Below are 25858 nucleotides of genomic sequence, written 5' to 3'. Positions count from 1 at the left end.
AAAAAATAACTATATTATATTTCTTTAAATTAATAGTATTCGTTATAAATGTAGTAAAATGTATAATAGTATAGTAATTTGAGATTAATTGATGTTTTCTCAAATTAAATCTAAATTGACAATAGCAATGAACACATTTTTAAATTATTAAAAAGTTAGGTGTGTATAGGTATAAGTAATTGTTCGTTGCCACACCTAAAAAAAATTAGTTCGGCGCCACTGCTCATAGGTACAAATACATTTTTAACTATTACCTAACAAATAAATACAGTGGAATCCGCTTATTGTGGGCACCGGTTAATATGGGCATCCGCTTATTGTGGGCAAACAGAGCTGGTCCCAATACAAATGTATATTAACAATGTTAAATCTAACCGCATAATATGGGCACTCGATTCGGTTTATGTGGGCAATTTTATTTTATCATAGCGTTAGAATATACACAAATTTAATCGCATTTCGTCATATCTATGAGATTGTGTTTATCGAAAGTAATAAAAATCATTATGCCATTTAAACCTTAATGGGATTTTGATGTGTGTTAATGTTATTAGATGCAATAAAAATAAAGCGATAGACGACACGCGTTCTGTAACGCGTCAATACCCGCATTTCAGTTTTAACGTGAATTTCAACGTGACAATACGTGCAATATGTCTCGAAAAGATCTCTCCCTAAAGGAAAAAATCGCGATATTAGACAAAGTTAAATCGCTACCTCCAGGCACTTCACAGCGTAAAATCGCTGAAAAATTATGCGTTCCAAAATCAACGGTGGCGAAACTGCTCAAAGAAGAAGTCATTTTACGCGAAAACTTCAATTCAACTCAAACTGGTAATCAAAAACGTAAACGAGAAGGGAAAGATCCCGAAGTTGACGAGGCCTTAAGTGAGTGGTTTTCATTGATAACAAGTCGCGGTGTTCGCGTGTCTGGGCCAATGTTAAAATGTAAAGCCGAAGAATTATCCCGGAAAATTGGTAACAATCAGTTTATTGCCACTGATGGTTGGTTAAGCAGGTGGAAGAATAGACACGAGATAAAATTCAAACGTGTGCATGGTGAAAAAGCAAGCGCTGATGAATCCGCCTCTAATGATTGGAAAGTTGACAGGCTAAAAATAATTTTGAACGACTTTTCCCCAGATAACATATTTAATGCAGATGAAACTGGACTGTATTATCGAGCGACACCCGACGGTTCGTTATGTTTCAAAAAAGAGGTTCTATCTGGTTCAAAAAAAGCAATGGACAGGATTACAGTCTTATTATGTGTCAATATGACCGGGAGTGAGAAAAGAAAGCTGCTAGTAGTGGGGAAAAGCTTAAAACCTCGATGTTTTAAAAATATGTCTATAAATAAAATGCCAGTACATTACCACGCGAATAAAAATGCATGGATGACTTCAACCATATTTTCAAACTGGCTATATGAATGGGATAAGGAATTACAAGCAAAATCTAGGTCCATACTTCTTCTTATTGATAACTGTGCTGCACATCCAAAAAACGTTCAACTCAAAAACATCACTTTAGAATTTTTGCCCCCAAATACGACATCCTTAATCCAACCCTTAGATATGGGTATTATCAAAAACCTCAAGGTGAAATATAGAATGAAACTAGTTCATTTTATTCTAGAAAATATTGAGGAAAACCTGTTAGATCAATCTGCAACTGCTAATCAAATAAGTGGCAAAATAAACATATTACAAGCGATACAGTTTGTATCCGAGAGTTGGCGAGAAGTTAGCTGCTCGACTATTATGAATTGTTTCGCTCATTGTGGATTTTCTAATTTTATTGGTCCGCAACCTGAGTTGACTGAGTTGGATGAACAATATTTTTTTGTTCAAAACCATAAAGAATTTGAAAACATTGATGAAAATGCTCCCTGTTTTGATGTTAATGAAGAAATTTGTGATGTTGTAGTACAAAATGTTCTTAAAAAAAGGAAGTTAGAAGATTATGATGAAGAAGAAGAAGAAGAAGAAGAAGAAGATACCAAACCACCAGTTACAGCTAGAGAGGCTAAAAAGTGCATTGATTTGTTGCAGAAGTTCTTCATGCAAGAGGGTAACGAAAATAGTCCGTGTGATAAGCTTGAAGCGTGTGCCCATTTTGTTAACCAGATCCACACTAAACAGCTTAGACAACAAACAATTACAACGTTTTGTATACCTTCCACATCCAAATATTAATTTTATTTATTGTATGTATGTATATTATATTTAATTTAATTTATATAGTAATTATTTCATTTTTTTTCAATTACATATATGATAATAAAAATAAAAAAATTTTTGTATTATAATTTTTTTTTTTACTAATTTCGGTTTTTATGGGCAACCGCTTAATGTGGGCAAACAGAGCTGGTCCCAACGTGCCCACATTAAGCGGAATCCACTGTATTTAAAAAAATTCTAAAAAATAAACTACTTGATTTAGATAAATGTTTTTACCATCCAAATCGTTTTAGATTCTGAGTGGAACGATGAATGTATTGATTTTACAATGATATGTGTTTTTTTTTTATTTATTTATTTTTTTTTTTGTGTCTGTCATCACCTTTTAGGACAGTAAACTTGGATTTTCTTCAACAGTACCTTTTCTGATAGGAAAGTGAATCTAGTTGGTACTTTGGGGTAATAGTAAAATTTTTCCAGTAGTTTTCAAAAGCGCCGTGAAAAACAAAAGAAAAATTAAGGAAAAACGGGAATTTTTACGCAAAATCTGTTTTCCAGAAAATTGATTTTGGTTTTTGGTGTAACTTTAAAACGAATGACTGTAGATACATGAAATTTTCACTGGTTGTGTATATTTCCATTTTCTATACATGATAAATTTTTCAAAATATTTTGATTTGTTTTGAGCTGTTTACGGACAATTTCAGTTTCCAATTTAATTCTTTTTTTTTCTATGAATGTCAATAAAACTTTATTTGTTGAGTAAAAATACTTGAAAATTTAATACAAGGCTCCTACTATATTGTTACAATGACACTTGAAAAATATTAAAAATCCTTAGTCACAGTTTTTTTTATTAGCATTTAAAGTTCAAAAATTGACTAAATATGGAAAAATCACGAAAATTACTTAATTATTTTGAGTTTATAATTTGTAAAAATTTTTCTTTTTAAATCTAAGATTTTAAAATGTAATACAAGATTCCTTATAGGATAATCTACCTTTATCAAAAAAAAAAATGTCTAAGAAACTCAAATTAAATTTTTATGATCGTTTGAAATTCATGTTTTTACAACATTTGATATTCACTCGATTTCTTACGTAACGATTTTCTTCTTTTGTTGTAATTAAAAAACGAATGGCTGTAGAAACTTGAAAATTTCACTGAATGTTTATATTATCATTTTATATATACAATAAAATTTTGAAAATAATTTGACTCTTTTTGAGCTTTTTACGGACATTGTAAGATATCAATTTATTTAGTTTTTTTTCTATAAATATCAATAAAGTTTTATCTATTGGGCCAAAAAGTGTAAAAAATTAATACAGGGTTCCTTATACATTGTTACAATAGCAGTTGAAAAATATTAAAAATACATAGGCACAATTATTTTTTATAAGCATTTGAAGTTGAAATTTTTACAAAATTTATCAAATTTAAAATTGAATAATTAATTTGTAGTTAAAAATTTATAAAATCTTCAACTTTTATATCGAAAGATTGAAAATTTAAAATAATATTCCACCTAGATATTTAATTCTGTTACCAAAAATTCTAAGAAATACATATGCACAGTTTATTTTTATAGTAATTTTAAGTTCAAATTTGGACGAAATTACATATTAAAAAACCTGGAATAACTATTTTAGTAATTTTGTTGTGATTGTAATGATTGTATAATATTATTTGTGGGTACTTGAAACTTCTAAAGTATACTATTATATATCTATGATAGTACCACGGTTTGTTGTTGATGTATAACACGTTAATTGATGGATATTGTGATATGATTAATTTGGAATTTATTATTAATACCTATTATAAGTCAATTTTTTTTTAATACTATAGATAAGTATACCTACCTATAATAGGTATGTCTAATACCTAGACAGACAATCCGTCTCCGCTCAGAATCGTTTTTCTTATACAGTGATATTATATCATTGAATTCAAATTTAATACTATCCATTATACAGTGACCCACTTATAACCTACTGTACAGCAGAGCGACATCCACTTACCCACCTTTTTATAATCAGATTCACAAATTGGCTATTTTGAATTTATTCAAAATTTAAAATTTTCTGTATTAAAAAATAAAAATAATTTTTTTTTATTACACAAGTAGCGCAATTGGCTATAAATTATTTATCAAAAAAAAAATTTAAAATATTGATTAGCACAAAGGTTATTCCAAAAGTCAATTCTATCTGTTACACCTTGTATATTTATTTTTTGGAAAGAGAAATACTTCTTTCAGGGCGCATTGGATTTAGATATTCAAAATTATATTTCTTCACCATATAATATAAATGTGAATATGACCAATGTTTAGAAGATTTTGTTTTTGTTACTAATTTTGTTTTAAGTAGAGTAAGGATTTTCATGCATATGCATGACTTTTTTTCTGGTTAACTTTATCTTATGCTTAATCGTGTACTTGACACAATACATTTCTTCATAACTGTGATCAAATACTCAAAGTTTTTAGATTTTTAGTGAATTTTTTGATAATTTATAAGAAATCAAGCACTTTGGTTAAATATTTTTCACGAATAAAGGTAAATAAATATATTAAATTTGAATGAAGAATAGTTTTTTTATTTATAAATTTGGGGTACATAGAAAATTGAATAAAGTACCTAAAATAATTAAATTTAAATAAAATAAAATAAAAAATGTAATTTTTTATCCTTATATGGACGGGTAATTTTTTTTAAGGCATGTTTAACTGCATATTTGATGATTTTTCAGTACATTTAAAAGTTCTTGCTCTAGTTATAAGCAATGAAATAAAAAATCTAAGTCCAATATGCCCTGTAGAAAACCATGCACTATATAAACTACCAATCCTTAATTAAAAATCCTTGGTTGCGTCAATGCATCAAAATTATACTATTTTACAACCTAAGCCTGGGGCGTTACATACCATGGTTTGTCTTTTTTGCCGTGGCGTATTACACTTGACATGTATAGCTGCTTTGATTTAAACCAATGAAATTTGAATTCGATGGAAAACGCTGCAGAATACGCAGTGTAAAACCCCGGCCCAATAGATAATTTCCTTAGTATTTTGAGTAGTAGCTAATTTGATTTTTCGACTACAAAATATGAAATAAAAACCTAGTAAGTGGATGTCGCTCTGCTGTACAGTAGGTTACAAGTGGGTCAATGTTTAATGGATTGAATTCAATGATATAATATCATTGTATAAGAAAAGCGATTCTGAGCAAGGCGGTTTGTCAGTCTGGATATTTTATATTGTTATTATTTATTATAGTCTGCAAGTTGAATTAATATTTTTTTTTTTTTAAATCTTTATTTTTAGCAGTTTTTTGTATTTTGTTGGTGGTTTTTCCTATGGCATTAAATAACTGTTGAGAAAATCAAAACACACCCTCCCTAAAATACCATCTATTAGTAACATAATTAGTCATATAATCTAAAATCTGTATATTATACATTTTATTGTAGCTTAAAGTTATTATTAATCCTAATTTGTAGAGTTGTTAAAGTCCATTTAATATTATTTAATTTTAATTAGTTGAAATAATTATGATATTTAAATATTATTATTATATTTAAATAAAAAACCATACATTAATACAAATTAAATTTGTTTATTTTTCAGGTAATTTGATCAGTACACTAATGGGTGACTGTGATCATGATGGAGAACCACGTGCATCATCATCGCGTCCGATAAATGTAGAACCTCTTGATTAACTCACATTGTTTTAATAAAAAATAAATACTTTTCAAACAAGCACTGGGTTTTTAATTTGTATTAAAAAAAATTAATTTAAACTAAATATAATATGTAGCAATTTATTTGTGTTTTAATAATTATTATTGTTATTATATTTTTGAAATGATACTTGAAAACCCCATAATAATATATATAAAAAAACATAATTTTATATTTCATTGCTGTATTAAACTTAATAGTGTATATATATAACTAATGTATACTTATTGTTTTGTTTAATTTAACATAATCTGCAATCATTTGAATTTTTAACTTTTGGTTTTTGCTTATCTTTAAGGATAGCTACAATTATTATAGTTCTTTAATAAATTTACACTAAAATATTTAAATAATTATGTATTAAAATATAGTTTATTAAATGTTTTTTTAGTATGTATTTATAAATCTATTTTAAAACTTTTACTAAAATCATACTATGTGTACATACTTATAAATAAATACTTATTATATATAATATATGTAACAGTGTCTGCGTATGCATATATGTATATGTAAAATATACAAATAATAAAAACTATATTAAAAGGATTCAATATAATTAAAAACATTCTATCCCCTCTTTTTTCTACAGTGTAACCTCAAGATGTTTTGATCCACTTAAATTATCTCAGTTATAGTTAAGCCACTGGTGTGTTTATTCTGATGTTGCACCTTCAAATACTAATGCATATAAAACGTGCAAAAGTTTAGTATTTATTCTCATTTTCATTTCATAAGATGATGTACATAAAAGGGTAAGTCCTACGTTTAAATTACACCACCATTGAATGATTTAAATAATATTTTATGAATATTGAATGCCTATATAAAAATAGAAATATCCCTTAAGTCATTGAATTGGGATAAGGATTTTTTTATCAATTAAAAAAGTATGCATTATATTGTTAAAAAAACACCTAGGTACCCTGCAAAAAAAATGATGAAAAATAAAATTTTAAGTCAATTTTTGAAATGTTAAATAATTTTGGTAACAGTATTAAATATTATAGGTAATAATATTACTAGGTTGAAATGTAAAATATCAAGTTACATTGTCCTTGTATGGTAATAAACAGTAATGAAGCTCTACAATGTACATATTGTGGTTAATATAAAATAATATACATTATTATATGATTTTTTGTTGAACATTATATAGGTTTTATAGTATTTTTCAAATTATAAATTTTATGATACAAGTATCTAATTTTTACTCTCAATTATTAAATTAACTTCACAAACATATTTACAGCTGTTTATGGAAGTACATATTATACTATAGAGATAAAGTTAAACAATTTTATTTTCAAAAAACTATTATTAGCTGAGATCTGTTTATTCAAAAGTGTACAATTGTTTTAAATAGGTAATCTTAACTCTTAGTTAGTCTAGTTTTCATTTTTATTGTGATTTTTAAAATTCAATGAATATTTGAAAAATATCTCACTATGTTGCCACCATCAGAGCCGTAGCATTGTTCATTAGCGCTCCTGGCCATTTATCATATTTCCGCCCTTGTAAATTCCCCCCCTCCCCCAACACACATATAAAATAAAAGACTTATGCATTCGTTATTTTATTTTCATTAGTAATAATTATGATATTAATAAAAAAAAATAGTAAACGTTGCCAAACTTATTATAACCTTATATAATAATTAAAAATAAAATGTATTTTTTAGATTCTGAGCGGAGCGAGGAAGCTATTGTTTTTACAATGGTGTTTATTATTTTTTTTTTTTATATCCTGTATACAAAATTTCTTCCAGAAGGAGTGTTTCGATTTCAATATATAGTACCTTATCTTTTAGCAAATTGGATCAAGCTGGTACTTTAGAAAGGTCATTTTTCGGTTTTCTCAATAGTTATTTAATGCTTGGGGTAAAACCACCGAAAAAATTACGAAAAACGCTATAAATGGGATTTTAATTTCTAACGCTTTGTTTATCAACATAGAAACGAATAAAAAATTAAACCTAACCTAACCAATAATACCATATATATATGGTATATTTTATCCTGGATTTCGCGCCCCTTTTTCGTTGCTCCCCTGGACTGGGCCAGTCTCGCCAAGCCCTAGCTACAGCTCTGGCCACCATAACATGCAACCAATTTTCAATCTATAAAGGTGTGAACATTTTAACTGAAAACATGGCATTAAGAGGAAGTTGTACTACTCGCTTGTGTTATCTCCATCTTACTAATATGGTTCATAGGTACCAAGATGCACGTTCAGCAGTTCTCATTCTGTATGGTTAGCAGTAATATAAGAGTAAATTTACCTATTATCAAACTTAAAATTAAGAACATTATCTATGTTCTCTTGTTGAAGTTTAACAACATTTTAAATATTAAGTAAATTATGAGATTTTTTTTATATTAATATTTTACGTAGGTATTCTTATATTGATTTAATTTATTGAAAAATATATTATTATATATCGATATATTTGGTTAAATTATTTTCGGTAAGCCGTGTAACCTGTTTATAACTAAAATATTTTTTTACATAGACCATACCTACACACATATCGTATTTACGGTAGTAAATGATTATGGTTCTATAATCTATGCAATTCTTTCTATAGACTATATAGTAAATATAGGTACGTAATACGTATATATAATATGTGCTACATTATGTAGGTACCTAATTTACTAAAAATAAAACAGAGCAATCTATTGCATTTTTTTTTTTAATATTGTACTTTTAAGTCTTGAGTGAGATTCCTTTTATTTTTTGGATTTTTACTTAAAATATTGGTCGTACCTATACTACCTACGTACTTTTGGTGATAAATGTAGTTTTTACATATTTACAAAAACTTAATGTATAATCATGGTAAATCCTAGTTTAAGTCTTACGTCTTTTTATTTTTTTGTATGGTAACCTATAATATTTCAATTTTACATTCATATTCTAAATCAGAAGCTATTTAAACATTTTGATGATAGGAATTAGGAATAAAAATAATTTGACAAGTGTCAAATAAATAGTTTTTTTTGTTTTTAAGAATTTAAAATATGTATGTGAAGAGTGGCAAGAATGCTAAACTTTTTTGGTTTATATATTAGTTTCATTAACAAAATTAAATATCATACAATACTGATTTTTTTGTCACGGCAAATAATTAGACAAAACTTAAATCATAAGTTCTTCAAACTATTTACCTACCGATATATTATAATATTTTGAATTTCCTGAATGCAATTTGTTTTGAATATTAATACATTTTTTGTACATATCATATCGTCATATTATAGTAATAAGGCGATACGGGGACCTAATACAGTAATACTTATTTTAATTGTATTAATTTGTAAATTTGATTGAATTTATAAAAACAAAATAAAATACGAAATTAACATTTTATATTTTAATTATTCAATAGTTTCTTTTTTAAGCTTGAATTCATCTAAATATCTAATATAATATATTTGGCACAAGACCTAACGTTCTCTAATCTTTCTAAATTTAACACGTCGGTCTCTGGATATTTGTCGAAAGTAATAAACCTATCATGATGTCACGCTTTAACGGAACTCGTAAATATTACGTTTTAAAGCCGGGTTTATCGTATATAATATATTTTATAACTTAAAATATATTTGTGTAGGTTTGTTAATTATTTTTTTTTTTTTAGATATTATTTAAGATGGACACAAATTATTTTATTTGCAACGATTATATTTCCGACTAGAATCAACGCTTCAGCAAGTATGTACTCCGTATATACCTATCTACGCCTACGCTTAATGACTTATACATTAGAGAAACGATTGTAATGCCAATTATACGTATATATTTATTATATAGTATAATATATATATATTTAGATATTATATACTAATATATCATAGCCTATCGGTTTCAGTTACCGCTATTAGGCTATAAAAAAGGATTTTTTACTTTATTTAAAAAATAATATTATACCTTCTTATTATAATGTACGTCATATGAATTTTATTATATTTGGTTACAGATAATAAACCTCAGATACATTCTGGACATTCTACAGATTATTCTGCAGGTACCTAAATAATAAATATACATTTTACTTACTTAATATTAGGAAATAAAATGGACTCACACTACAAACCGTGTCGTGTATAGTTGAATATTATATTCAACTTGTATAGCCGTATAGCCGTATTGGTAATGTTTTTATACCAACATTTGATTTCCTACCTACTTGGCTACTTAGGTATGTACTTAGTTATGCACGATGTACCTACTAGATATTTGGAACACGATATGAATCGGCGTGTAGTGAGGACACCGACCAGTGGCGTACTGGCGTGTATCATAAAAAAAATGAGTGTTGCTCAAATAATTTTAGGTGACCTACCCCTCATAATACTGTTATACCGACCTTTACAATTTCCTATTTTTCTTCTATCAATACTTACCTAGTACCCACCCATATTTGAGGTGTTGCCTGAGCAATGCTGGAACCCTGTGTTACACACCACTGACACCGACCAAGTTTTAATAGATACCTAATAAATTAGTCGGTCATACAAATACTAAAAATCCTAGAATTTATAATATAAGCAGTGTTGCCAACATGCTCATGATGGTACGGAACCCTTCGTGCGCGAGTCCGACTCGCACTTGGCCGGTTTTTTATTAGTTTTTTAGTATCTATTATTATTAGAAAGAACTAAATTTGTCAAGATTAAAACAATAGTAATAAGTAATAACAATCGTATTTATACTAATAAAAAAGATGGCTCTAAGATATTTTATTATTTAACCTTAGATTCTATTTTACCATTTTACCACTTTATTGGTAAATTTACCGATATTTTTTTATGTGAATTCTCCATTTCTAAGTACAATAGTACCTAATTGAACTTGATGAAAGTAATCATCATTGGACGTCTTGGAGGCCTTCAGGCTCAAATAATCCGGATTATTGTAATAGGAGTTTCATTAGGTAGTTTCATAGGGGCATAGATCTTTTAACAATACCAAATAGGTCTATGATATTAAGCTAAATTTAGATCAAGGCTTTAGAGATATACTCGAGTGAAACCAAAGCAAGCAAACCTCTTATTCTTATTATAGGAATATTTTTTCTTTTTCTGATCTTTTAAACCAGCTGAAAAAAAGATTATACAACGATGGTTTTGCCCAATGCATTACCTACTACTGTGTGTTGACAACTTAATCCATAAAAGAATGTAATATTTCCTAAAAAAAAAAAAAAAAGCTGAACCCGAAATACGTCATATTCATTATTGTAAACGCCATTGACCTCATAGACCCATACAAATTATATAAACATGTTCATTATTCACACATCTGTTAAAATCGTACTCGTATTTTACATATTATTATACTATTAATAATTATTATTTATTATGGGTGTACACTCGTCACGCCGTAAAAACGGTAATGTTTTGTACAGATTATGATGAGGACACCAGTAAACCTGTTAAAGACCAAGCATCGGCGCAGGTGCCGTGCGGGGACTTCCGGCCTGGGGAAGACGATCTACAAATAATCGATTTCATTAGAAAATTTGGATTGGATTCGGCTGAAGAAATATACAAAAAAAGTGTAACCAAAGTGACAGGATCTAACCGTTTTCAGACCGCTTATAGGGTGGAAAAAACAGCACGTTTAATAATGCCCACAAGGTATGTAACACAGTAATCAACTATTGTAGAGTGTCTGAGTCTGTTTCTAAACAGTAGGTATACTAATTATTACTAAGTACTAAACACGTACTAACACCCACAAAAATGGTACTTATATGAGTTAATATAATGTCTATTATAAACTGACATATTAATTTATAGTAATCAATACGTAATATATATTATAGATAATATAATAGTCTACACTATTCAGTAGTATAATATAAATAGTAAGTATAGACAAAAATGGTAGTTGGTAGGTATCTACCTACTAATAATAATACTTTTATTATTTTAATTACCTACCTAATCTGCATTAACGCACCTATATGGAAGTGGTTGATGGCCTAGTGCGCTAGTTTAATATTAGCATGTGCACCAACATAGGCGTGCGCACGGGTGCAGCGAATGCTGCTTTCGCTGCATCTGACAATTTATTTTAGATTTAGTGGGCTGATAGATATTTATTTGAAAGGTACATACATAATATGAATAATTTTAAACATATTGAGTATATTGTTAAATTAAAATATAAATGTTCAATGTTATTCAAATGAAAAATGATAATACTATTTTATCAATACACCAAAAGGTACAAGCTCAGGTTCTGTACACAAATGGCTCGATTCGTTAAAACAGTATTAAACATTTTTTTCATTGTCTTAAAATGTTTGTGACAATTCCAGTGACTATATTTGAAGCTGTGAACGTAGCTTTTCAAAACTCAGCATATTATAAAAAACAAATTTAGAAATACTATGTCACAAAAAAGATTTGATACGCTTGTTTTTTTGTTTGTCGAACAAGAACTTTTAATTGATGAGTTCAAACATTTGTTACCTATTAATCGCAGACTTATATTGTAAGTCTCTTTATTCATTTTTATTTTACGTACCTAACTTTTGAGAGTTCAATTAATATTATAACTAATGTATAAATAGTTAATTTTAATTAGGTACTATAATGCTTATAAGTGTTATATTATTACCTATGTGATGTCTAATATAATTATAAAAGTATAGAGTAATATATTATAATACATAAAAATATTATTACTTTTTATTTACAGTTTACTATATTTCTCATAACTATAATAGGCTATAGGCATAGTCGTAGAGAGATGAATTTATATGGGGGGAGGGGGCTATACCCTATAATAATGATTCGGGTACACAAGTGATTATATGAGCGTATAAAATATTCCATTTTTACACAGTTGGGCTAAACAGAATTAAGGGGGGGGGGAGGGGTGGCAATATAAAGAAAATAAGTTTAGGGCCGGTTAAATATGTATGCTGCACCCGACACAAAATCCCGCGCACGCCTATGTGCACCAATATTACTATGTCCACTGGATATTACTAAAATATTAATAAACATTTTTTTACCTATTGGCTATTATAATTAATTATCACTATTTTATTGACTATAATAATTTAAAAAAATATACTTATAAAGTTATACCTATACTTACTTTATAATAACAAATAGTACATAAAAATAATGATTAGTGAAATATAAAATACCTAATGAATACTTACGAGTTACAGATAATAATCATGGCTACCATTCAAAAATAAAAAAAATTACAATACATATTTATACACAACTATTATTTTGATATAAAAAAAAAATGTAGAATTTTGTGTAGGATCGTATAATATTTTTGATATGAGATTTCAACATAAATTATTATATTTTGTATAATATTATTATAGTAATTATAAAATATATATATTATATATTTTGCATTTTTTTTACTATACACTATAATATTATATGGTTAACTTAGTTGATATAATAATATATTTATTAAAATATTTAATACCAAAAGAAACCACATTTAAAAAATATTATAATTTATATAAAAATGGTCCAATTTTTAAAATACATATTTCATTTTAGGATTTTTATTATATTTTTTACATCCGTTATTAGAAGGTATAGATTATTCAACAGCGTGAAACTACATAATATGTGTTCTAATTATTATCTGAAATACGACTGAAAACTTTAACAACTCCAAATTATTTATAGATAGATAAGGTAGGATTTATGATCTATATGGGCTATGAGGCTATCACCGTTCTCAGTTTTGTATGAGAATACCATTAAGTTATTAACTATAAAGTAGGTAGTTAATAATTACTATCATGACAAAATAGATAGGTACCTATCATAAAGTATTATAGTAGTAATACTTATTTTCAGTATTCGCATCTCCTTCAGCTCCGGCCAATGTCATAGTTCTCCACTTCTGATTGGTTGATTTTGTTCTATGCTATATTTGTATGTACCTATAATATGATTGACAGCCATTAATAATAGTGGAGAACAACGATAGTACAATATAGGATGCGTATCAAAAAACTGTGATGATACCTATCTATTTTGTCATGATTATAATATTATTATATTTAAATATTATTAAGTACCTATAGATTAATACTATTATATTTATTAATAGATTAAAATATAGAGGTACACATAATGTTAATACTGTATTATATGTGTTAACAGAAATATATTTCCCTTGGGCATACCTCAACAGTTTTCTTTTGTTGCTACCTTCAGCTCAAAAATAGTAACCAGAGCACAATGGCACATACTTAAGATTGTTGATCATCTGAACAGTACTAATTTACAAATTACACTGAATCAATTTGTGGGAGCTGTAGAGTTCTCTATTGTTAATTACAATGGGTACTTGCAAACTGTAAAATTTGAAGCAAACTACGTAAGTTATTTTAATATTTTAATATATTAGTTTAACAATAAAATCACATATTAGAAAGAAGTAACAATTCATAAGTCATCGTGTACTAACTTTTTGGCTTATATACAAATAAATAGCGGATCCAGAAGTCACCCAGAGAGGGGGAGAATTTTCAAAAATTAAATTAATTATCTTTTTAAAGCCCAATAAAATAATAAAAACACAGCCCTAATATTTTATACATAAGTATTAGATTTAATAATAACTAATAATCATATTAAAATATATATTATGCATTATTTCTTAATTTAATGGTAAAATATATTTTCTCGAAGTTATACAATATTAATTTTATTCTATTATTATTATTCTATTTGAACGCAGGTACCTACTACCTATTATATAATGAAAAGTTCAGCGGAGAGGTACATTTCTTCACAATTAAACATTTTTTTATCTTCTATTTATAATTATTATTTTAGTTAAGAAAAATATTTATCAATTAAAAAATGAGCCATGGTTTCATTTAATTTTTGTTGAAATAGATTAAATATGTAGGTAGTGAGTAAACAAGCTAATTTATTAATTTACCACAAGATAATCAAATAAAATATTTTCAAACTGTTTAGATTTTTGATAGAAATTGGCACAAATTACATTTCGGAGTATTTTACGATAGAGTAGTACTTTACATAGACTGTAAACAAGTTGGTGTTAAAATGTTGGAACCTAGAGGTACAGTGGATATGTTTGGTAATACTGCTTTAGTGACAAATAACGAATATCAAGCAGCACCAGTAAGTCGCGTTCAAAACTATACAATATTAATTTTAAATTATAAATTAACTTAATTTAGGTGGATGTACAATGGATAACACTTAGTTGTGATCCAACGAAACCTCAACGGGAAGGATGTGCAGAATTGTATCTAGTAATAATTGAAAATATTTTTTACTTATTTATATTTAAAATTTTTAAATAATTTAAAAGTTAAAACTGTCATAAAGATGAGAGAAGAAACTGTACAAATTCAGCAGCCAGATGTAGCTACTACTGGTAGTAATTGTCCTTATCGAGAAAATCAATGCGCAAACAAACTTCCACCAATTGTGAATCAGAGTAAACCGGGACCACCGGGACCCCAAGGTCAAGAAGGGCCTCGAGGACAAACAGGACCACAAGGCCCACCAGGTCAACCAGGAATTCCAGGAGTCGAAGTAATAAAAATTGTATTTAATTATATTTTGTACAGTTAAATTATAATACTTATAAGTTATTAATTTATTTTATTCAATTAATGGCATACATGTAATAATTTGTTTTTTATTAATCTTCGTTCCATAAATATCAATATGTACAATTTATTTAAAGGGCCCTCGAGGATATCAGGGTTTACCAGGTACACCAGGTATACCAGCATTGCCCGCTTTACAAGGAGAAAAAGGAGAACAAGTAAATATTGAATAATACAAATTATGTAACTAGTATAATATTAATTTATAATGAATCAATTTAATTACAGGGAGAGCCTGGAATTCAAGGCAATAGAGGTGAACCTGGACTCCCTGGAACTATAACTTATATTCCAGCTAAACCAGAAACACAATACATAAGACCGGTAAGTATTTATTTGCTAATGCCTAAGTTCTAAGACTTTAAGTTGATAAATTAAATATGATTTTCTTAAGAATGTAGATGATATATTATTCAATGAACTTAAGTGCGATAATTTTACTAGTCCCTGAAGTTTCTTAAATTCACGCTTAAACCATGTGTGATCTGTATGTGTATCGCTCCACAACTATATTTCTATAAAGGGATCGCAACGTATTTTTTGTATGTTTTAGACCAGTAAGTGGTGGTAAATTACACATAGCTACTTCGGAATGTCCGATTTAAATTTTTTACACATGTATGAACTCTTTGACTAAATATCTAGGCTTTTTAGGAAATTGATTTTCAATTTTCAATTTTAAAAGACCTTAAAATCAAGAGTTTTTTTCAAAAATTCCATGAAATAATTGCTTTACATTTGTATTTATTTTGAAAATATCTGATTTTAAATCAAAAAAGTGATTTCTAAAGAGCATAGTCTATAGTAGCTTATAAATTCAACCAATTTTTTCAATATTACAATCAATTTTCAGGAAGTATATTTAATTTACAACCGCTTTTAGTAGTTTTTATACTTTATAGTAGTGCAAACAAGAATATTTTAATTTTTCGTGAATTATTGATATGTGCATGCGCGTGCGAGAGTTGCTTTCGGTGGCGGTCGCCCTTACAGTGATTCTCGAAAACACACACTAATGCTCATTTACTACTCACACATAGCCCAAATGTTAATCTCATCTGAATTGTCTAAATATTACTGATTAATCCTTAAAACATGATACGCTGGACTGCTGCGGGGCCCCCTTAATCTCTACCGCGGTCTTATGTTGTACAGGTTTTTTAAATCTTATTATAATTTGTGTTATTTATATTACTTAAATGTACTCGATGTATAGGATGACTGCAGTGTAGCGTAAGTTTCCACACCACCTATGCTTGTTAAATGACAAAATATCACATCACCAGCAGTAGCGTGTCTAGGATTTTTTCAAGGGGGGATATACAATTTTTAATAAACACATTATTTTTATATTATTATATACATGTTGTATTGTGCACAAAAATTGGTCTACGGGGGGATATGACCCCCAATCACCCCCGTAGATACGCCACTGTCGACCATGTTGTTTAAAAGCAGAGGTATTACACGTGGCGCATTTTTATTATTGTGGTTTATTATTGAGAAGACTGCACTTCTCAAGTATAAAATAATAATACGCGTTTATATAAATCAATAAAACATATTTTAATATAAATAAAAATATATAAATCGTTAAATAGGTTTTAATTTATAATTTTTAGTTAAGTCGCAGCACGGCATTAGCACATTTTCAGCTGACTATAGTGCTGAATTTTAGTAAGTATTTCAGCCTCTGCAGGAAATGATAGGCTGCTGGCGTTGAGAGATTTGTATTTAACATTTGTCACGTACTCACAGAAACACATAGTATTATAATTTATAAGTCCAATAAGTGGACTAAAAATGGGTTAAAATATTGCGGGTGCCTATACGTGTTTCATATTAGAAACCGGGTAAAAATGTTGTGGGTTTCGGGTTTCATATTAAAAACCGGGTAAAAAATGATCGTGGGTTTCTGGTTTTGCATTCAAAACCAGGTGCAATATGTTTGCGGGTTTCGCGTCCAAAACCGGGTACAATTATTGGCGAGTTACGAGTATAAGGTATAAATAAAGGTGAAGTTCTACGCAAGTTATGAGTTTTGCATTAAAAACTTGGTGAAATTGTTTGGGGGTTACGGGTATAAGAGTGGGTAAATTTACTACAACAAACTCATTAAGGAGCAAGCGGGCTTTAGGCATGGTAAATCATGCACAAGCCAAATTCTCAACTTAACTCAATTTATCGAAACTGGTTATGAAGAAAAAAAGATTAAGGGCATAACCTTCATAGACCTCACAACGGCCTATGATACCGTAAACCACAATTTACTTCTGGAAAAACTGTACAAACTCACTTATGACCATAAACTAGTTAAAGTTGTTGAGACATTACTTTGAAACAGACTGTTTTTTGTAGTCCTGGAGAGTAAAAAGAGCAGATGGAGAACCCAGAACAATGGGCTCCCCCAGAGCAGCGTATTGGCTCCAAAACTGTACAACGTCTATACAAACGACCAACCTATCCCAACACAACCAGGTGAAAAATCCTTTTTATACGCGGTTGATACGCTGATGATGCGGCTCTGGCAATCCAAAGTAATGACTTTGAGGAAGTAGAACGTAAGATGAATACTTATCTTCAGACTATGCTAGATTATTACCAGAAAAACCACCTAAAACCTAACCCAGATAAGACCCAGGTATGTGCCTTCCACCTTCGTAACAGACAAGCACATCAGAAACTTAAGATCACATGGCAAGGAAAAGAACTTGAGTACACTACCTTCCCTAAATATTAAGGGGTAACACTGGATCGTTCGTTAACTTTTAAGCAATATTGCGAAAACACGAGAAAAAAGATAAACGCAAGAAACTCTCTGATTAGGAAACTAACTGGATCAACCTGGGGCGCCAATCCTCACACTCTAAGAGTCTTTGCATTATCTCTGTGTTTCTCAGTGGGAGAATTCGCCAGTCCTGCTTGGAGCAGGATGTAAAGCAAGTAGACGTCGCACTCATGTCGTCTCATAACAGGTTGCTTAAAGAACACACCAACCAGTAAAATCTTTCCCCCAGCAGGTATCGACCCTCCTGACATTCGCCGGGGAATCAAAGCTGACTGAGAAAGAACGAAGCAAAAATACGATAAGCTTCATCCAATGTTTGGAATAAGCCCCCCATCCACTCGCCTGAAATCAAGGAGGAATTTCCTAAAGTGTACACAAATTTTGGAAAAAATCAGGACCAAGAAAGGATCGACAGATGGAAATTCTCCTTGACAAAGAAACTGAGAAGTGGATGATACCGGCCGAATACTTGCCTGCAGGTAACAATTTAGAGTGGCCAATGTGGAGAGCAATAAATAGACAAAGAGTAGGGGTTGAGCGATCCAAAGTAAACCATGCAAAATGGGGTCTCATTCCTGTTGAGGATACATACTGGGATTGTGGACAGTTTCAGACCATGTCCCAACTAATAAGCTGCCCAAGCTGCCCAACTTCCTACACAATGGACGACATCATACTAGCAACAAAGGAAGGAATAGAAGTGGCCAAGTTCTGGCAAGATAGTATATGACACATAATTATTTATTTGCTATTTCCCTACCATTTATTTATTACTACTATTTATTTATTTTTGATTTATTTATCCATGTTTCCTTACTTACTTATTTATTTATTTTTAATATTTTATCGACTCATAATTGTTAATTTATTCAATACTAGTCATATTTATATACAAGGTTGCTTGAAACGTAAAAAAAAAAAATTAGAGATCACCAAAGTCCTATTTCTAAGTCTTCAACTACTCTCTATTGCTATTGGACCTCTCTATTCAACCTGTCTTAATTCTTAAATTTCGTGAGACTCATTCATAAACATTTTTTTACAGTCCTGGAATAAAGTGTTTATTTTGTGTGTGTGACGCTGGTCGGCGATAGTGGGTGATGTGTTAGGTGTGTGGATGAATTGGTGAGGGGACGACAATATCAAATAAATACATTTTACAAAATACGTAAAATCATCTTACTTGGATTAGGCATCTATGGTTTATAGCTTAGCTGCGTCGATCAAGACTTATATCAAAATAATTACTTACCGTCACTTGGACTCAATGACTTTTCTATAAAGCTTGACGGTGTTGAAACAATGTAATTTGTAGATGCATAAAACTATTTCAGATCTGTGCTCTGCAGAGAGATATAATACTTCGTTAATAATTGCATTCATTTTTGATGTGTGTGACTATAAACCTAAAAAGTGTAATGGTTTTATGTTGAAAACAAAAAGAACGTATACTTCATCATCTAAAAAAAACTAAAGTTAAAAAGAAAATAGGAAAACGTTGAGCAAATAAAAATTATAACAGTAATCAGAAAAATATAAATAATGTTGTTCATGGAGTATAAGCTGATGTATATTATACAAATTTATTTTGAACATAATAATTAAAACTGTACCTATAATAACACTAATATAAAATTATAACTATATGTAGTATACTATTTAGCCAACATATAATCTATTATTCATCGATATAATATTGAATATGAATAACTTGTATGTGTACGTTTGATTATATATTGTGTTTGTGGCCAACACACGATACTAAAAATTAATACCAATTAGGTATAGTTTTCCACAAAGCCTAAGGGACCAGCGACATAGGCGTAGCATGATGAATTTTTTTTTTTTTTGGGGGGGGGGGGGCTATAGCCTCTTTTTTTGTGGTATGCCGGAACTTTTTACGAATTACTTCTCAAAAGGGCTATAATGATTCCGGATACAGAACATAATATCCTACAAATATAACTATGGAAAAATGTAAAGGAATTTCCTTTAAGGAAAACAATATAAAAAGTACTAAAGAAGCCGATTTTAAAGTAAAATATAAATAATTAATATACTACTATACATCGTATTATTATCAAATACATATTTTAGATTCCGAGTGGAGCGATGAATGTATTGATTTTTTTATGATGTGTGTTTTTTTATTTTTATTTTTTTTTTGTGTCTGTCATCACCTCTTAGATTTTCTTCAAAAGTATCTTTTCTAATAGGAAAGTGAATCTAGTTGGTACTTTGTGGGGTCGAAAGTAAAAATTTTCCAGTAGTTTTCAAAAGCGACATGAAAAACAAAAGAAAAATTAAGGAAAAACGGAAATTTGTACGCAAAATCTGTTTTCGAGAAAATCGATTTTTGTTTTTGGTGCAACTCTAAAACAAATGACCGTAGGTCAGGGATGGCGAACCTCTTGATAACTGCGTGTTTACGATATATTCCAATAATAAGTTAAAGATAGTTTCAAATTATCAATAATTTTTTTGGAAAGTGAAGTAAAAATTATGAATTATATTTTAAATTGGCGTGTCACTGAAATAATGCGCGTGACATAGGTTCGCCATCCCTGCCGTAGGTACATGAAATTTTGACTCAATGTTTATATTAGCATTTTCTATACACCGTAACATTTTCCAAATATTTTGAGCTGTTTACGGACATTTTCAGTTTCCATTTTTTTTAATTTCTAGATTCTGAGTGAAACGATGAATGTATTTTTCTATAATTATCAATAAAATTATATTTGTTGGTTAAAAAAGCTTGAACATTTAATAGAAGGCTGCTAGTATATTGTTTCAAAGGCAAATTAAAAATCCATAGTCACAATTTCTTTTTATAAGCATATAAAGTTCAAATATTGATAAAATACGTAATATGACGAAAATTTGAAAATTATTTTGAGTTAGAAATTCATGAAAAATTTTCTTTTTAAATCTAAAATGTAATACAAGATGTATCATAAGTTTGTCTACATTTTTAAAAAAAAGAATGTCTACAAGAAAATCAAATTAAATTTTTATGAGTGTTTGAAATTCATATTTGTACAACATTTGATATTCACTCGATTTCTCTTGTAACGATTTTCTTAATTTATTGTAATTAAAAAACGCTCAATATGGCCGCCAAATTGTTGCAATCTGATTCTACATTTTCCTATATAACTTGGGTTTGTATTTTGATATTTACCTATATTATTAGTGATTATTAATCAGTATAAAATGTGCTTTTTAATGGTATATTTTACATTATTATTTAAGGTCATAATTTCAGAAATTTTTGTAACTTTTTTTAAAAATTTTGAATTTTATTTTGAATTTTTGAGACATTTTGCTAAATAACACGGAATCCGTTGTATTTAGCTAAAAATATGATATAAACTTTTTTTTTCATAAAAAAATTACCTTCCAAAACAATTTTGCATAGCGAGAGACTCGTTCGGCAACAATGTAGTTTAGACGGGTTATGAAAAGTATTAAAGCGGCTTTATAACTGTTTAAGTAATAAATGTAATTATTTTAATTTTTGGTTTAAATGTATTTACACCAAATATTATAGCTTTTTTTAGGGATAACTGAAAGATAAATTTTAAATATTAAGTACAAGAATGAGAAGCAAAATAATGTACATTATTATTCCAGTTTAATATTCAAAGTTAATAATATCCATACATTTTAAAATACACTTATTTAAGATATTTAAATAAAATAAGATCTTGCTTAATTACAATCACCAATTCAGTATCCGGATAATGTTGTAGCAATACCAGGATTAAGCATGTGTATTACAGCTGCTCCATCAAACATTTTGGCTGTTACATTCGGTTGGCTGTCATTAAAGCTAATGTCACATTTTGTTTGAATGCAGTCAATAATATCAGACTTATTGGTTGGCTTTCAGAGCTTTCCATCTTCTGAAATAGATGGTGGGTACATTTGGTTTTCGTGAGAAAAGAAATCATCAATATTTGCATCCCGTGCTTCAGATGCGACATACAATCTGCAGAACAAATTAGAGTCTTTACGCAAGTTAGCAATCTCAGACTTTGCCTTATCCGTTTTTTTTGTTATAGTCTTGAAGATGTGAATATTGGTTCTAGGAATAATTTCATGAATTGAATTTTGTATTAGATTGAGACGAGACTTGACAAATTCATCATACTGTTGTAGTCCTAAAGTAAATGCTTCTGTAACACACTTGACAGCTTCGACACTTGCAATTACTTTGAACTCCCTATTAACACCAAATAGGTTTCTTCAAACGTATTTCTATTTTCGGTAAAGACGTTAATCATTTCTTTGACATGGGTCAAAAACTTTTTCTCAAATGCATTATTATCTTCATGGTGCTTTGCACCCACGTCTTTTTCATCTTTTAAAAATGATTTCTTTTCAAATTCCTCAATTAAAGAACTGATCCTAGGGCCTGATACAATCCATTTAAGTATAGCATTTTCATTATCAAGAACCCCAATAGCGCCACCTTCGCCTTTTATAAATTTATTATTGTGTTCTTGAAGCTGGTCGTTGGATATTGCAAAATGGTTTAGCAGTTTTGGTGCTCGTTAAGTTGCCACGAAGAAATTCAGCATGTATATCTGGATGTTTTTCTGGAAGGTCCTGTAGAGTGCGTACGAAAAGTGGCAACCAACGAGAATAGTGGACTGCGTCCAACACAAATGTCCATAGACATAATTGAGCCAAAGTATCGACGTACATTGTAAAGTTAGATGTACGAAAATTTTACTTTTTAAATCTAAGATTTGAAAATATAATACAAGATTTCTCATATGTTTGTCTACCTTTTTCAAAAAAAAATGTCTATAAGAAAGTAAAATTTAATTTTTATGAGCGTTTGAAATTCATATTTTTACAACATTTGATATTCACTCGATTTCTCATGTAACAATTTTCTTATTTTATTGTAATTAAAAAATGAATGACTGTAGATACTTGAAAATTTCACTAAATTTTTATATTAGCATTTTCTATACACGATCAATTTTTGAAAATAATTTGACTCTTTTTGAGCTGTTTACGGACATTGTCAGTTTTAAATTTTTTTATTTTTTTTTTTCTATAAATATCATATTTCATATGACATTATTGATTTGGGTATAATTGAGAGGAGAGGTGGACCACGTCGTCCAGAAGTCTGAACTAGCAGTAATTTAATTGAATACCATTCACTTGCCGAAAAATCATGTTAAAATAAGTGAAAATTTTGTTTTCTTAATGTGTTATTGTTTCACTCGTATTAAAAATACCTATAGTACATAAATATATACATTTGAAATTATTGTTAATATATATAAAGTTTTAACTGTTTTAAAGGTCTGGAGGAATGGGAATTCTTTACAATTTGTGCACCCCTAAAAATATTGGCCTAGTTGCGCAATTAGATACAATTAGATACAATTAGATTTAAAGTACATAGTATAGGCTGATAGACCTTCTACGCTCAGAATCGTTTTTTGTATGCAATTATAACACCTACTGCAGTACAACAGAGCGGTTATGGTTACCTATACCTACCTACTTTCCGATTTTTAAATATTTTGCCCATATATTTTCCACAGGGAAAACTTAGCACTCCAGGTGAAAAAGGAGATAGAGGAGAACCCGGATTGCCAGGTTATTCAGTATGTTATTTATTAATTATTTCTTATGGTTATAGTAGTGTTGTAAAGAATAAAAAAAGCTAATCAATTGTTTAAAATATATTCGAATAATAATCATAACATTTTACTGAAATACTTAGAAATAAACATGTTTATTACATAATGAAATAAATATAAATTAAGTAAATTAAAAAAAAAAAAAAAATTATAACTTCTTTTCATATAGTTTGTATTGAGTATTTTTATTTAAATGTTTCTGCTCTGATAAGTAGTAACTTTACAACACTGCGTATGAACGTATAATATTATAATAATATGTATTATAATTGCATAATCACATTTTTTATTAGGGAAATGGTTTTACTGAAAATGAGATAAAAGAAATGTGTAAATCAATTTTGAAAGGTAAATTTATTTTTTTTTTAAGCTAAATTACGTATTAAGCTGCACTCAGTACTATATTATAGTACTTACTATATAGTTTAGTGACTATGCTTTAGTGCCATATTAAGTCTCAAAATATTTTTATTTAAATGTGTTTTAAAAATAGTTAGATAAACTTCAATAATCGAAATGTAGTGAAAGAAGTTTATTTAAATAATAATAAATAAGTTTCCTTAGTTCCCAATATTAATATTTTAATTGATTTAAAAATTGACTTGTCAACTTTTTATAAAAATAGATTTCTAGCATATACCTAAAATTCACTTGATCCTTTTTATATCTTAAATAATATTCATTACGGAATTTACACTCTACCATGCCTTGCTCAAACCATATTTTGAATGTACAGATTTTAATAATATTTTGATGATCATTCCTAGAACAATTAGCAGAACTAACAAACACCTTAATTGGTCCACCTGGCCCTCCAGGTCGGTCAATTATAGGTAAACCAGGTCCACCGGGTACTCAAGGTCCACCAGGTAATTTTATGACATGAACAGTTTGCAAAAAGTGAACAAATTAAATTAATATATGTTATTTTTAGGGGAGCCTGGGTCACCAGGCTTAGGAATGCCGGGCGAAAGAGGTTTTCCGGGATCTCCTGGTATGCAAGGGTCAACCGGTAAGTTTTTAACTGTTAAATTATTATGATTAAGGAAAATAATAACGCTCAGTGTAGAAAATAATAGTTACAATTTGGATAAATTTGTTATTAGGTACTTATATTAAGGGGGCTGGAGCGTAATCAATTCTAAGGAGTAAAAACTAGGCATTTTATATTTCTGTTTATCTGGGTCTTGTGTATGTGTTGAAAGTAAATAAACATTAGTGTACGTAATTCGTAGTACTGATCACGTTTTATAGGGGCATCATAGTGATCGGGATGTATGTCTATTATTTTACCTACACGCATGCACATGTCACCTAATATTGTTTTATAAAATGACAAACATTTTTTTTCAAAAAATACTACCTCTGACTTCAATCACTACGCTCAGTAGGATGTTCCGATTTAAATTTTGAAAGCAGATTTGAGTTTTCCTCAATTTAATATGCTTTAACTGTCGTACATTTTTCATATTCTATATCAATGTATTTAAATTTGAATTATGAATATGATCTATTTTTACTCTTTTTGTTAGTGAATTTCTAAGTAAAAAAAAATAAAAATCAGAAAAATGAAATTGTTAAAGCATAGATAATTTAGTGACAAATATAAATTTGCTTTCAAAATTAATATCGGAACATTATATTGGGCGTAGTGATTGAAGTCGTGAGCTATGTTTTAATACGTACACGTACGTTATACCATATTTTCGTTCGCTAGTTTCAATAGGCTGCTGTCATTTTTGATTTTAGAGTGAATTGACCTATTATCAAACTTTTAGGTAACAACATTATACTGTGCCTTCTCGTTG

The 25858-nt window shown here is 28.9% G+C and overlaps 2 protein-coding genes across 2 annotated transcripts in view; both read left to right on the top strand.

Moving 5' to 3' along the window:
* LOC100164835 (tigger transposable element-derived protein 4) overlaps positions 1-2217 on the top strand; it is a 6142-nt gene extending 3925 nt beyond the window's left edge. The window contains exon 8 of the mRNA XM_008181306.3: positions 622-2217. Within this exon, the coding sequence (XP_008179528.1) occupies positions 622-2198 (1577 nt within the window). The 3' untranslated portion in view covers positions 2199-2217. The remainder of the gene's footprint in view (positions 1-621) is intronic.
* Positions 2218-6539: 4322 nt separating this feature from the next.
* LOC100159937 (collagen alpha-1(IX) chain) overlaps positions 6540-25858 on the top strand; it is a 20603-nt gene continuing 1284 nt past the window's right edge. Inside the window, exons 1-14 of the mRNA XM_001943508.5 lie at positions 6540-6690; positions 9579-9652; positions 9918-9965; positions 11349-11580; positions 14101-14317; positions 14926-15093; positions 15153-15227; positions 15304-15513; positions 15668-15748; positions 15819-15914; positions 23952-24014; positions 24344-24398; positions 24818-24919; positions 24985-25062. Coding sequence (XP_001943543.2) covers positions 6674-6690; positions 9579-9652; positions 9918-9965; positions 11349-11580; positions 14101-14317; positions 14926-15093; positions 15153-15227; positions 15304-15513; positions 15668-15748; positions 15819-15914; positions 23952-24014; positions 24344-24398; positions 24818-24919; positions 24985-25062 — 1516 coding nt within the window. The 5' untranslated portion in view covers positions 6540-6673. The remainder of the gene's footprint in view (positions 6691-9578; positions 9653-9917; positions 9966-11348; positions 11581-14100; positions 14318-14925; positions 15094-15152; positions 15228-15303; positions 15514-15667; positions 15749-15818; positions 15915-23951; positions 24015-24343; positions 24399-24817; positions 24920-24984; positions 25063-25858) is intronic.

Source organism: Acyrthosiphon pisum, chromosome A2 (assembly GCF_005508785.2).
Source record: "Acyrthosiphon pisum isolate AL4f chromosome A2, pea_aphid_22Mar2018_4r6ur, whole genome shotgun sequence".
Classification (NCBI taxonomy): Eukaryota; Metazoa; Arthropoda; class Insecta; order Hemiptera; family Aphididae; genus Acyrthosiphon; species Acyrthosiphon pisum.
The sequence above is the reverse complement of the archived record's forward strand: the minus strand, read 5'-3'. Positions and strand labels throughout refer to the sequence as shown.